The sequence below is a fragment of the Odocoileus virginianus genome, chromosome 30 (genome assembly GCF_023699985.2).
Source record: "Odocoileus virginianus isolate 20LAN1187 ecotype Illinois chromosome 30, Ovbor_1.2, whole genome shotgun sequence".
Lineage (NCBI taxonomy): Eukaryota > Metazoa > Chordata > Mammalia > Artiodactyla > Cervidae > Odocoileus > Odocoileus virginianus.
Window position 1 is genome coordinate 37,548,191 of NC_069703.1, and position 15,049 is coordinate 37,563,239.

The 15,049-nt window shown below is 45.5% G+C and overlaps 1 protein-coding gene across 5 annotated transcripts in view; it reads left to right on the forward strand.

Moving 5' to 3' along the window:
• The first annotated feature begins 217 nt into the window (after positions 1-217).
• Positions 218-15,049, forward strand: part of ARID1A (AT-rich interaction domain 1A) — a 68,428-nt gene continuing 53,596 nt past the window's right edge. For 4 of the 5 annotated variants that reach the window (XM_070458981.1, XM_070458982.1, XM_020909187.2 and 1 more), the window contains exon 1: positions 219-1,423. In XM_070458981.1, the coding sequence (XP_070315082.1) occupies positions 284-1,423 (1,140 nt within the window). In that variant the 5' untranslated portion in view covers positions 219-283. Of the gene's footprint in view, positions 1,424-15,049 lie in introns of all 5 variants that reach the window. The other variant, XM_070458983.1, reaches the window with a different exon arrangement.

The window sequence follows — 15,049 nt, forward strand, 5'->3', positions numbered from 1 at the left end:
CAGAGCCGGGAGCAGCTGAGCCGCCGGCGCCTCGGCCGCCGCCGCCGCCTCCTCCTCCTCCGCCGCCGCCGCCAGCCCGGAGCCTGAGCCGGCGGGGCGGGGGGGAGAGGAGCGAGCGAGCGAGCGAGCGCAGCGCAAAAGCCGCGGAGCCCCGCGAGGCCCGCCCGGGCGGGTGGGGAGGGAAGCCCGGGGGGACTCGGCCCCGGGGCGGGGTGGGGTGGGAGGGGGGTGAGAGAAGACGAGGACAGGGCCGGGTCTCTCCGCGGACGAGACAGCGGGGATCATGGCCGCGCAGGTCGCCCCCGCCGCCGCCAGCAGCCTGGGCAACCCGCCGCCGCCGCCCTCGGAGCTGAAGAAAGCGGAGCAGCAGCAGCAGCAGCAGCGGGAGGAGGCGGGGGGCGAGGCGGCGGCGGCGGAGCGCGGGGAAATGAAGGCAGCCGCCGGGCAGGAAAGCGAGGGCCCCGCCGTGGGGCCGCCGCAGCCACTGGGAAAGGAGCTGCAGGACGGGGCCGAGAGCAATGGGGGTGGCGGCGGCGGCGGAGCCGGCGGGCCCGGCGCGGAGCCGGACCTGAAGAACTCGAACGGGAACGCGGGCCCTAGGCCCGCCCTGAACAATAACCTCACGGAGCCGCCCGGCGGCGGTGGCGGCGGCAGCAGCGACGGGGTGGGGGCGCCTCCTCACTCAGCCGCGGCCGCCTTGCCGCCCCCAGCCTACGGCTTCGGGCAACCCTACGGCCGGAGCCCGTCTGCCGTCGCCGCCGCCGCGGCCGCCGTCTTCCACCAACAACATGGCGGACAACAAAGCCCTGGCCTGGCAGCGCTGCAGAGCGGCGGCGGCGGCGGGGGCCTGGAGCCCTACGCGGGGCCCCAGCAGAACTCGCACGACCACGGCTTCCCCAACCACCAGTACAACTCCTACTACCCCAACCGCAGCGCCTACCCCCCGCCCCCCCAGGCCTACGCGCTGAGCTCCCCGAGAGGTGGCACTCCGGGCTCCGGCGCGGCGGCGGCGGCGGCGGCTGCCGGCTCCAAGCCGCCTCCCTCCTCCAGCGCCTCCGCCTCCTCGTCGTCTTCGTCCTTCGCTCAGCAGCGCTTCGGGGCCATGGGGGGAGGCGGCCCCTCAGCGGCCGCAGGGGGAACCCCCCAGCCCACCGCCACCCCCACCCTCAACCAACTGCTCACGTCGCCCAGCTCGGCCCGGGGCTACCAGGGCTACCCCGGGGGCGACTACGGTGGCGGACCCCAGGACGGGGGCGCCGGCAAGGGCCCGGCGGACATGGCCTCGCAGTGCTGGGGGGCTGCTGCTGCTGCGGCGGCGGCGGCCGCGGCCGCCTCGGGAGGGGCCCAACAAAGGAGCCACCACGCGCCCATGAGCCCTGGGAGCAGCGGCGGCGGGGGGCAGCCGCTCGCCCGGACCCCGCAGGTAACACGGCTGAGTGGGGTGGGGGGGCTGTGGCGAGTGGGGTGGGGGGGGGGTCCTGGGAGTGGGTGGCGGCGGCGGGGAGCGGGCCACGGCCGTGGGCTACCCCCAGTCTGGGGCCCCCACTGCTGGGGAGCTGCCATTGTCTCGCTCTTTCTCTCTTAAAATGGCTGCCCGTCTGCCTTCCTCTCTTTCCCTCCTTCAGCCTTTGTGTGGGGCTTTCCCTGAGGTGTCTGCTCCCCTCTTCCTCCTCCCCTGGTCCCTTCCAGCTCCGGGGGGTCTTCAGAGGGGTGCGGAGCCGGGTGTGCGGGAAAAGGGCCCGGCCCGGGGTGAGGGGGTGTTGGGGGCTCAGGTTAGGGGTGTAGGCAGCGCTTGGAGGTCGGGAGTTGAGTGAACAGTTCTTTGCTCACCTGCCGCTCCTCTCTGCCCTCCCTACCTTCCTCTAGGCCGGTCCCCATCTGTGCTTTCAAGGAGGGGGCCCCTCGGGCTCGGGGGGACCTCGAGGGAGGGCAGGGGCCTGCTTGGGAGCAGCTAGAGGCCGGCTTCGGTTCACCCTGGGCAGCCCGGGTCGTCTCCTGTCTTAGTCTCCGTCGGCCCAGTGGCCTGGGCTTCTCCCTGGAAGTGCTGGTAAACAGCTGAGTGATTGGAGTAGTAAGTGCAGATTGCTTTGGTTTGGGATTTGAATTATGGAGGTAAAATCCTTCTGTCAAAGCCAGGAGACAGTTGGTCTTAGGTTGACATCCTATCTGTGATCTGATTGGCTCCCCATCTCCTGCTCTTGGCCATTTATAATTGCCTCTGATGTAATGGTACAACAATCCTGATGAGCTCATAAACTTTTACACTCTGCTTTTCTGCCAGTGATAACCCAAACCATCGCTGCCACTATCTGCCTTTTATTCCAGAGCTGAAATTGGCTGTGACCTTGAGGAGGGAGGTTTAAGCAGCAATACTGTATCAGCAGGAGCAGAGCCCCAGACAGGCTGCCCTTGTTACATTGTGCCCGGAACAAAAGAGGAGGCAGTGGCATTTTGCTTGTACCTTGGATTTATTTTGCTTGTTACGTTTTATGCAGCCTGAAATAGATTCTGTGTTATGCGAACAGTAGCTGAGTTTTTCTCTACAATGGGTTTGCTGTTTGTTTTGGTTTTGTGACTTTCCTGATGGTATAAATGACTTCTTTGATGGCTCTGAAGATGCGTTTGTCTTGAGTAATTTTGACCCTGTTCGCTTTGCAGAATTGAAATTATTTTACTGAGCTACTTATTGAGTGGCAAATGTGGGATCTTTATCAGAGGGGTTAAGAGAAAACTTTGAGAACTGGAGGCTTTCTGAGAATTTCACATTTAAGTGTTCTAAGGAAGGCTGGCGACATTCTTTGTTTACATGTTGAATCTTGTTAACACTTTCTTTTGTTAATTAAACTTTGGGAGAGCAGCTCAATTTAAAGGGAAGGACATCTTTCATGATCTTGAGAGGGACTGTTTCTTAAAGGCTTGGTTTGGTGAAATTTATCATTTATTACTGGAATATTAAAAAAACCCAGTTTTCTCTTTTGTCATCATTTTACAGCTTTGAAATACAGGTCAGTTTTTTTTTTTTTTTCTCTGCATTTTAAGTTCCATTTATTTCTGTCTTCCAAGATAATAAAAATATGACCTGCAATGATACTTAAGATTTGCTTAGAAATTACAACTTTTAGGTATGTTTTTGTGCATTCTGCTTCATTTTGCTCTTCTTTCATTGTGTTCTGTCTTCAATGCTTTGGTCAGGAATATTGGGTATTCTATGGAGTCATCTTATCTTTTCAAAGCAAGGGAAAAAGGCTCGATCCTTTTTCATGTCTGCCCTTCTCTCAGCAGTGCCCAGTTATACCTTTGTCCTGTGAGATCTTGTTCACATTTTGTTCACTTAAGCGGCATAATTTTATATATATATATATATATATTCTCTCCCCATCCTAGAACTGCTTTTCCACTGTTACTTGGACCTGGGATTTTTTAAAGTAGTTGTATCAGATAGCAGGTTTAGAGGTCTGTGCCTTGACTCCATGTCTTCCATGATGTCCTATATCTGGGCAAGAAATATGAGAATTTTAAATTGGATTCCTAGTGTTTGGAGGATAAATTTTGTTTTAGAACATCCTCTTGTCTCTGGATCATTCTATAGTTTATATCTCTTTTCCCTCATTCCCCATTTATTTGTGGAGGAGGGGGAAAGAGGGCTGAGAAATTTGCCTTTCTTAAACCATTGGGGGAAAAATTTGGGGTAAGTCAAGGCTCATTTAAAAACAAAAATCAATTTGAATTCTTTAAGTTTGGGGATATTCAGGCAAAATTTTTTTTTAAATTAATGTTTACTGTAAAGCATTTTCTGCTTTTCAGTCATTAAACAAATATTTGAGCATTCTCTATGTTCTTGGTACTGTGTTCTATACTGGGTAAAGAGGTGGGAAAGTAGATACAGTCCTTGTTTAGAAGCTTGTCTATGCTGCCTTTAGGCAAATTTTCTGACTCCCTTTTAACATGACCAGGCTTAGCACTTCACACAACATAGATTCCTGTTGGATTTCAGTTCATTTGCCTATTCCCGAGACCCACAGCCATGGGCTGGAGAGCATTCACTCTTAGGAGAGACAGTGCAGCTTCCAGTTTTGTAGGTTGCTTTAGATATGTCATCTAGATGAAGGTTGTAGGTGGATGGGTTTCATACTGAATTCCTTTTTGCTACTTAAGGATAAATTTCTTGTCAGACCATGATGGCCTATTCTTAACATTCTTAATTAATAAGATATTGCTCTGTTCTTTTCTTTCCCTCAGTCTTGAATTAACACTTTTTTTGTAGATGCTTGATTAACACATCTAAGATAGTAATGCTCTCCTTTGACTCTGCCTTTATGAAAGAAAGATTAGATAAGTGTGTATATTGTGGCTATGTCTTTTTTACAGGAGCTGGAAAGATCCCAGCAAACCAACTTTTCCTTTATGCCCATCCATAAGTAAAATTGTATCTCAAAGAGTTGTATCCTGCTAGTAATGAAATACTTTTTAGTCACCTATGTGACTGAACATCACATAAAGCTTTTTACTTGGGATGCTTTTAGCTATAGTACCTTGAGAGTAGTACCAGCTCATCAAAGTAAAAAAAAAAGCCAATAGAATATGTAGTCCAGGATCAAAGTGAATTTGATTGTGGAAGCTTGGCTGTTAGTTCCTGCTATGGAAATATCAAATGATACTTCCGACTCCTGGGAAACAAACACAGGAATCCTAGGCTTATTATGGGAATGCCTACTGGCAGAAATTCTGGGCTGGCTGAAACACAGGACTCTTGGAGCTCTCTCAAGTAGGAGGGATCAGGGTAACCACATTGAGACAGCACTTAGTTGTAGGGGCTTCATGTGTCTCTGCTCTCCACGAGAGAACTGGGGGTGATAAAGTGGGGTTGATGGTGAGAGAAGAGAGAAAGCTGTCAGGACCAAGGCTGGCTTCTTTGTATTGGGCCCTGTGGGGACTTTTTAAGGTTCCTTCCTTTGTGTGACACAGAGTTACCATGACAAGTGGCACCTGCTGTAACAAGATGTCCTGGATTGCATTAAACATTCATATGTTAGATTAACTCCTGTAGGGTGTGATGTCTCTAGAAGGCCTTTTACAAAGTTAGTGAACCTTTTTTGAAATGTGGGAATCAGCTAACAAAGTAATGGTCAGGGGCTTTTCCCATCCCCGTCCCTCAAAAAGTTGTATTGATTGGCTACAAATCCCAAAATTCTAGAAGGATCTGAAGCATGCAAATACGGTATTCAGAATAAATTGGCACTGAACAATTCTTTCTGCCAGTGAGCTGGAGTGATACCTTGATTTCTGATATGGAGTCCTAAATTCCCTTTGCTTTTTAAATCTCTTGAGTTTTTCCCTGGTTAGATTGGTCATTATCATTACTGTTGTACATCGAATTGCGTGTGGCACAGTAGTGAGGGATCATGAGCAGAGGACTCAAGAAGAGGAGCTTTGGCTCCATATGCAGCTCTGGATTAAGCTGTGTGACTTTGGGCGGGGCATTTGCCTTCTCTGTTCATTTTCTCTCCCTCGGACTGCATGACCTTCCTCTCTGATGCTACGGATCTGTCTGTGCTTCCATACCTGGCTTGTTAGGAGGGCAGCCTCTTCTGTACCTTTTTTGATAGGGATCTGGAGACCATCTTTCTTCCCCTGGGCTCATGGAACTCGAGGCTGTTTTCTCTTGAGGATTTACAGAATCAAGCTCTAAATAGTTGGGTACCACTGTGTCTGTGGCCCTTCGCAGAAAAGGCCCTGTCAGACTCCTTTGCTTTGAGTCTGTTAATCTGTTTGTTATTAGTCATTCCACCTGGCTTGTGGTATTAAAACACTAAGTTGTAATTGAAAAAATTAGGCAGACTTCATTAGGCAAGACTTGAAAAATAGTTCTTTCAGAATCTCCACGAGAGGATTTTGGAGGTAGATTAGGAAAGGGGTGAGGAGTGGATGTTCATAAATTGAATGTTAACACCGTTTCTTTTCTGGGGCAGGGTAGGAAGGTGGGGAGAGGTAGCATTAAGCTCTCCAGCTTCTTCTGGTGTTTGGGCAGGTCTAGGTCTGGTTTGGGCAGTTGGTTGTAATCTGAGTGCCTGAACTTGCCCTGTAAGTTTTGCTGAGAGAGGAGTAAAAGTTCCTGAGACAGGAACAGGAAAAGCTTAAGTGTTTCAGGGTCAGCTTCGTAGGTGCATTGCTTTTTCTCATACCCCTGGTGTTGTTGTTGTTTTTAAACTGTGTGGTATGGTTTGCAATCGGTTCTGCAAATGCTGTTCTTTCAGGTGTTCTCCAGTGCCCCTGAATTTCCAGTCTTTCTCTTCTTGGTTTAGTAGTTAAAAAGTGTAATTTAGGCATATTAGAGGGGTGCTAGAAGGAAGCTTCCCTTTGTGAATGAGGGAAAGGTGTTTGAGAATTCTCTGCTTGACGCAGCAGCTTCTTCTTTCTGAAGGAACCAAATGTTTCAGAGCTTTGTGTAAATACTTGCTGAGCTGTCAATATGTACCCAGGAGGTTTCTGTAGGAAGATGTAAACGGCTCTATAGAATGTTTGACAGGCAAATTAATAAACAGTTTTCAAGCAAAGATAATGCCAGTTTCTTTTCACGTGGTGGAATAAAATAACATTGAAGAAAAAGACCTGGGGATAGGGAAGAGAGAGTGATGTGGGGGGTGGAGGTGAGGGCAGGGAGCGTGGAGATAAGAGATGATCTAGAATTTGAAGTGAAAAGATGATGCCATGGAAGAGAAGCCTCCCTTGTCCTGGCTCCGTGTTAAGTTCAGGACACGTGGAACCCTGTTTAAAATCGATTGCAGTTTCAGAGTGAAAATAAACAGAAGTTTGGAAAGAAGGACCTAAGTCTCAGTCAGTGAATTAAGTGTGCTTCTAAAGCTTTGTTTGAGACTGTGAGTTTTAAATTTAAAGTCTTATTCTTTCAGAAAGGTTTTGTAGTTTGGTGAGATGTTTTTAGGGTTGGGGTTCGCGTTTTTAGAATACTATAAAGAGAAAAAAAGATACTGCAACTTCAGTGTTTCTGTCCCAAGCCTCTGTTGTGCTTTGGCTCTCAGGATTATAAGCCCACTCCAAGGGCTGGTTTTATTTATGTAGTTTTTACTGGACTTCTGTGCATCGCTTATTCATATATGAAAATTAGTACCTGAGGTTTCAGTACAGTGTTTGGGGACTCACCAAATCCTGCCTGAAGGGTTATGTGGGTAGATTAATTTTTCTTTTTAAAATTGCCGTTTTAGGATTAAACACGTGTCTGGGTTCTTTTAGTGAAACATCCTCTTTATGGAGGAGGAAGTGCTTTAGAATTGTTTGAACTGTCCTCTGATTGTACTCTCCCCTGGTGGTCTTGGGAGATGACTGGATTTACTTTCTCAGAGTTCCTTTTCAAACGTAATCCACTAACTCTTCACGCCGGTTTTCTTCGCAAGAAGTGTTTTTTAGACCAGATTCCTGGAAGTGCCTTTTTGACTCAGCATAGTATCAATAGTGGGGAGTATGAATGTAATTATGGCTCTGACCATAATTTTTAGTTAGGTTCAGCTCACTTACCAAAGACTATCAGCTTGTTTTAAAACAAGATACAAAAACTCGGGTTGACACTGACATTGGTTATCCAGGCCTTTCCCAGTATGGTGGTAGGGAGGGTCTTAGAACTTCAAGTTTGTTGCTGAGAGCTGGATTTCTAGCTCAGGGAGCTCTGGAGTTTCAGATGAGAGTGGGAAGTAGCTCTGTGTGAACATACCTACTAGATACTAGGGAGAGACTTGAGAGATAGAGGTAATATCTGCTTCAGAGGAATTTAGTTTTCTTGGGAAGCATGCTTATGTGCACACATTTGGAAAACTTGCAGAGCAAGGTTTCATAAATGGATGTAGACCAAACTAAGCGTATGTATGGCCTGAAGGAATCTGGGAATAAGGAGCGATCAGATTTGGGCAGGGTAAACCTGGGACAACTTTTCAGAGGCAGTGATTTGTGAAGTTACATGTCCCAAAGGGGGAAAGTTACTAATTTGCTTTTTCATAGTGCTACTCTGAGTTTCACGGGCTTTGCAGAATCCAAATTAATTACACATCCATCCCCAGACCTGTAGTTGTCTCATTCTGGTGACTTTGGGAATTTGGACTGTAACCAATTCCATGAAAGAGAGTGGTTTCAGGGTCTTAGTGGTTCCTGTGGTTACGTGGGGCCTTTAGTACAACCTGCCAAGTTCTTGGCCAGTTCAGGGCCTCTTTTGTAGTAATTTTGGGTTTGGAAGGTTGTGTCACCTTCAGAGTTGTGTGCCCTGGACGCTTCAGTGTCAGTGGTTCAACTTTGGTTAGAGAGCCTGAGTTTTTTCTTTTTTGGCAGAGCTAATTGACCTTTCTTAAAACAGAAGCCATGAGGTACCTGTCTGGATCTTAGACTGCTGCTGCTTTTGAAGATTTGGGAGCCATGCTCACGCTGAGTTGTTTGGATCAGACCTTGTATTGAGGGATGTTGGGCATACGCAGTTTGCCCATCTGTTCACAGAAATGGCCTTTATATTGTTTTTGACTAGACTGACTGTGGCCAAGAAGCTCCTAAATGCTGCAAACACATGCTTATTCCTTATAGGAGCCTCTTTAATGTAGTGATTTTGGTTTCTCTTTACCTGCTGGTCCATGTGTGATTGGATCACAAGCAGTTTTTGGCACTTCTCAAAGGGCTCTAAGTGATGCTTAACAGCTGAAGGTGCTTGGAGGGTCCAGTGCCCTCCACCTAGAGGAGGAGGGTGGGTTACGCTGTTCCCATGTAGAGGTGTATGGAGTTTTGAATACAGATTCTAGTTTGGAAATATCTCTTGCACCACCTTTTCCTGGCCACTCTGGCATTTTGCAAAAGTGAGTTTCCAGCAACTCGGAAGTGGGCACAGTGGTTCAGCAGCAGGTTTGTAGGGGCTGAGATGAACTCCTCAGTCAATCTAGGTTTTAGACGAATCCAAGTTTGGGTGAGTGTTTACTTAACTGTCATATGAGTATTCTTCCCTGAACTCACTCTTCTCCCTGTTTAAGTGGATGCCACTAGTTTTTATTGAATTTGAAGGGACACCTGAGTGAACTTTTGTTTATTTTTGTTAGTCATTTGTGCATACTAGAAGATGGTCTTGGGACAGGTTGAATCTTTATTTCCCAGTGGCATCTGCATTTTCTAAGGGTGGACTGCAGTGGGAAGAAGTCTGATGCCAAGAATGCATTCCAACATGCAGCCGAGTAGGAAATTTGATCCCTGAAATGTTGACTTAGTGTTGGTTATGGTACATGTTAGAAATCACTCAGTAATCCAGGACAGATTTTTGTCGCCCTCCAGGAAGTTAATGTTGATATGAAATACTAAGGGGCTTTTGGGCACTGGGCTATGTGCTCTTCAGGCCCAGAGTTGCTGCTTGGATATGAAGAGGAAATGTGCCATGTGCTTTTTTTCCCCCCTTTTTTGCATTTGGGCTTCCTTATGGCTTCATAGCTTCTGGGTTCCCAAGTCTGCAGTGTTAGATATTAGACTTCCTCTTCCCTTGGCACTGGTGCATTCATGATTTTTTTTGTGGCTCATCACCAGCAGCCAAGAATTTTGTATGTGTTTCGCTCTTAAACTTGTTAGCTTTCAGCTTGCTTGTTTATAGATATCTCTGTTAAAAGGAACTCCCCCTTCAAGATCTAGCACCAGCATGACAGCAGCAGGGGAGATTAGGGACTGGTGTGATACCAGTCATTTGAAAACCCATTTGCAGTGTGCTGAGTGTTTTTTATTTTGCCTCCTGTTTTCCTTGAGGTCACATCTTGCATGAGTGCATCTGGATCCAGCTGTTTATTCTCAACTGACTGGTGCCTGGTGTACTTTGACTTTAAGAAGAGTGTGAGTTCAGCCACGTGGTAGATGATTAAAGGCTACATCGTGCTGGGTGCTTCCTTTTAGAGGAAACAGATATGTCTTTGGGCTCTTCTTGCCCAGTGATTTCGCCTGTCTCTTGGGTAGACCTTATTACTGCTTTCTGCTGTTAAGAAGTCACCTGAGCAGAAATGCTGGAAATAGGTTACTGTTTGTTACAACATCTTCTCTGGTGAATACAGATGGCATTCTCTCTTGCAGTTTGGACAGGATTCTGTTCTGGCCACAAAGTGATGGAGTTTCATGAGCATTAGCCTGCCTTTTGTTTCTAGACTTCTAACTTTTTTATTTGTTTAGGAATCTGGGCTGCCAAAGATAGTATAAAAGACTTGGGGATCAGTTCTATAGGTAATGTGTCCACAACTTTGTCCTGGGCCAGGGATAGGCCAGGGACCTCACTGAGGTCCCTGTTTTCAACTGATGGCATGTCAGAGGTGACCATTAATGACAATTACCGTGTATTTGAGTACTTACTATATGCCAAGTGCTATGCTTGTGTCTCTCCATGAATTTCTGCATTTAATCTTCAAAACCCTGAGAGGCGGGTTCTAGTGTTAACTCCTCCCACTTTACAGGCAAGGAAGTAGAGTAAGAATGAGAAATTTGCCCTAGGGCAAAAAAACTAGTAAAAGGTAGAGTTCAGATTTGAATCTAGGTTTGTCTGATTCTCCAGAGCTATGCAACATTATAAAATACTAAGTTTGCTTATCCAAAATTATTCAAGCACTGGAGCTTGTTGGAACATTATTTTTGCAATAGTCTAGAACTCTTAAATGGGGTGAAAGACTGAAAAGCCTTTAGTTACAGTTGACATTATGCCAAGATTTCTGTCCCATCCATCTCTTCCATTTAGATTTTTACTTAGGTTTCTGATGAATGGCTGTATGATACCAGTGGTAAGAATTGGCAGCATTTGGTCCTGAGGCCCTGTTCTCTTTGACAGTGGGGGTGGAGGTAGGATTCAGACTCAAAGATAGAACCCTTCACTTTGATCTAAGTGAACAAAACTTGCATTATGAAAATATTTGCCGAGTGATTTTACTTTCTAGAAGTTGGAGGACTCTCTGGAGAGATGAAGATTTTTGTCTTAATTTTCCACTTCAAGAGAGTGAACACATAAAGGTTAAGTGCCTCACACAGTTTCATGTTAGTCAGTTCTGAAATTGAGGTTTAAAGTTCCTTAGGCTGTGTGACTTTACACAAGTCACTTAACTTCTCTGAATCTGTATCCTCAACTGTGTAAGGAGGAAAACTACCTACCTTGCAACTGTAGTCAATGTCAAATAACATATGAAAGTGTTATTTTTTATCAACTGAAATTCGAACCCAACTCCTAGTTGGTAGAGGCCTCTGCTTGAGAAAGGGATAGAATTGAGTGCTTAAACACAGCATTAGTCTTTGCTGAATTCAAAGCTGTCCCGTAGTATTTAGCTACATTTGAGTTGTATTAATGCTAAAACAACAAAACCCCAACAGATTTTGTTAAGCATCTGCTCTAGTTTGAGAGGTGCATTAGTGCGGTGGTTCTCAGTGTCATCCCTAACCATTCGTCATCACCCAGCACTGCCTGGGTTCTGTTTAGAAGTGCAAAGACTCATCCAGACCTGCTGAATCTGAAGCTGTGGCAGTGTGTTTCAGTAAGACCTTCAGGCCACTGCAGTGCACACTCAAGCTTGAGAGTTACTGGGTTTATGCTCATCTAGGCTACAGAGTATATCTGAGTTACCTGAGGGGCTTCTTCCAAATTGTACCAAAAGGCTAAAATGTTTCAGGTGTAATTGCCCTCACATTATGTTCAAAGTATGTTATTGGTTAGAGAAAAGTTTAAAAGTGCTTGGAGTTGGGGGAGAAGAAAGGAAATACTTTTTTTTTTTTAAGAAAATACTTTTGATATACATAGTATATTTTCTACTATGCAGTAATGTCAAACTCTGTTTATAGGACCTGGAGACTCCTTGACTTCCATTTCTTTCTCTTCTAGCTCTTTGGTGGCGTAGCATGAGGATAATCTGAACCTGTGGTCTGGTTGTTTGGTGAAGGTGGAAAAGCTCAATTTAGGATGGTGACCTATGGTGGTCTCCAAGTATGACCAGTTAAGGAAACTGCCTGAAAACTGATTCTTAAAATGCTACTCAGAGGCTAGTATGTGAGCCTTAATTAGATGCTGTGATATCCTTTCAGCTTGTTGATGGCCAGCTGATCTGGGAATCTGGTGGTCTCTGAGTAGATCATTCTTAATAACATCCCTCTGTCTCTCATCCGCCCCATTGCTCCAGTAGCCATCTTGCATTTTGTTGTTTTTCCTTTCCTTGTGTCACTTGTTGTGAAGTCCTAGTAAATAAATCCTCTAAGAAGACTCCTGACAAGTTACCCCGTCTCTGAAGTGGATGAGGTCTCTTTGAGTAATGGACATTTGAGCCAAGACCTGTCCCTTGTTGTATGTCTTGAGGATTGTGGTTGGCATAGAAATGGAGGTGACAGAAATGGTTAGACAATAAACATTAATACTGGAAAGACCAAAAAAAAAAAAAATGGAAAGACCAAATGGAGAGCCAGTGTTCTAGTTCATGTGGGCTTTCTGAAAACCCTATGTGGTTTCTGAATCCTTCCCATTAAAAATAAGTTTCCTGTACCAGACCTCTTGTCCCTCCTGCCTGAGTAGGGAAACTGATCACTGTGACCCGGCTGCGATGAAGGCAGAGGCTTCCAAGAGGCAATATGTTGGCAGTTTGATCTGTGAGTTGATGTTTGTATGGACAGATGAATACTCTGGTAGGGAGTCATGTGCTCTGTGTGTGTTTCTGTGTTCTGGATTCACTGTGTCATCTCTCTGCCATTTAGCTTTATTTTCTCTCTGTTCTTGCTTTCTTGCTTTTTCATTCTCTCCTTTGGTGTCTAACTCTGTTAGTAGAATGCAGAGCACATGGAGACATCAGTAGCTTTAACACATCAGAGCTGGTAAAACGTCTTAAAAGAACTGGAGAGGCAATTTATACCACTTTCAGGTCAACATCGTTTCAGTGAAGATTCCTGGTATCTGCTCACCTCTGTTGGAATGGCCTGGCTAACTAGAGGCAGGATGTGCCTTTGTCTAATTAACTAATAAACCAGAGTTTCCTAGGTGATCTCTGCCTCTTCTCCTTTCCCACTTTATTTCCTTTGGTCTGGAGATGGTTTCTCAGCCCTCCTTAGTCTGTTTTGGGGGTTCTGTTGGTCTAGGACAGATTTGTAACATGTTTGTTTTTCTTTCTGGTCTGTGATTTCAATCTTTTGCTTTCCCAATGCAGCTTTGAATTGGCTTCTTTAAAACCCCTACATAAAACCTCAAGTGACCAATATGTGGTCTCATTATGGTATTTTGGGTTAAAATAAAATGAGATTGAGATAGCTGTGTTCACCCACCCAGACACATTTACCAAAGGGAAATTCTGTGTGCCTTGAATAAGACAGTCTCAAAAGAGTCTGTGAGCCAAAACAGACTAGGGGGTGGGGGGTACGGATGGATATTAGCTAGATTTCCATAGCTTAGCATGCCAAATATCCATCCCAATTTGATTATACTGGCCAGAGATAGCAAGAAAGACAGCTGGTATCTTTGGTCTGTTCTCATATATTTCTGGTATAAATGATAATGAAGCTAGGCTCTTCTGTACACATTTGTGTGGACAGTGGTGTAGAGGAGGTTGGTACCCAGGTACTTTTGGAGCTCAGAAGAGAGAGAATTGGAGAATCTATAGGAAGGACTCTATGGCTTTTCATTTGGAGAACTAATGACCTTTAAAAAGCCTGATTTGGAAGCATCTCAGAGGATGAGATGGGTGGATGGCATCACTGATGCAATGGACATGAACTTGGGCAAACTTTGGGAGATGGTGAGGGACAGGGACTGGTGTGCTGCAGTCCATGGGGTTGTAAAGTGTCAGACACGATTGGGCGACTAAACAACAGCATAATCTTAGTAATGTTGGCTGTTCCTTCAGCCATTCTTTAACTAGTTTTATTGTATCTGTTATAGCCCCAGTGGACTTAGGGGGACCAAGGGAAAGGCTGGCATTTTTGGAGAGTGGTCCAAGGCAGCCCTGTGAATTAATGAAATAGTGATATGGCTGCCTTTTCTCAGTATCTTTATCAAGAATATAGTACTTGTTTGGATTGATGACAGTCAAAGCGTGATGACAAACAGAAACCCCCTACATGTGCATGTAAGTCACATTCCTACAGCTAAGTGATGTATCACAGATACCTTTTTTAGTAAAGAAGGAAAAACTGGCAGAATGTAGAACTGTGCACTCAGAGAAGTTTAGGATCTTTTTATATGACCCATGCCAGATCAGTCCAACTTTGGAGATAAAAAGGAATGGGGGATAGGGAGAAGGGAAGAGAGCTTTTTAAAAGAGAAGGCAAGGAGGCCTTAAAGTTTCTTGGTTAAGAGCAGTTTTTGCCTTTTTTCTTTGTTTTTGAGCAGTTACCCGCAGAGCAATTTAATGCATGGAAGAAAGAGTAGTATTTTAGAAACCAGGTTAAAAGAACTAGGTGTGATTTAGAAGTGTTGTCCTTACTGAAAAGTTGATAGTTACTCTCCTGGGTAAAGCTCTGTTTGTAAGGTTATGTGACCCTTGTCTCTCCTTAAGTGTACCGTATCAATTCACGATGAATGACAAATAGGTAGGGAAGAAAATATCTTAAAAAATTGCCCCTCTTGTTTGGGCTTGTGGTCCATCCACACTAAGGTCCTTTCCTGAGTGGAAGCACCAAGGGATGGCTTGCAGGAGGAAATACATTTTTTCTGATGTCAACCCATAACACTTAGTGTGGGTAGCAAGATCTGTACATTAAGTTTTTAATTATTAAGCATGTACTAGGGATACAGTACACCAATCTGTCTTCCTTGTATATCATCAAGATTTCTTAGGCTTTGATCATGCTTCATTTCTCAAGAATTTTCAGGATAAGAACTTTTTTAAGCTAATTTAATGGTCCAGTCCTGTTACTGAAATATTGTCTAATTTAAAGCATTCGATAGTTGGGACTTGCCAGCGTAAGAAGTCTTGTGGCAAAACTTTTTTTGAAAAACCTGTATCTACCTGCCATTCGGCAGTTGCTTACAGTAATGCAGCAAATATTTAATGAGCTCCTACAGTGTCTCAGGCACCAGGATTCTAAT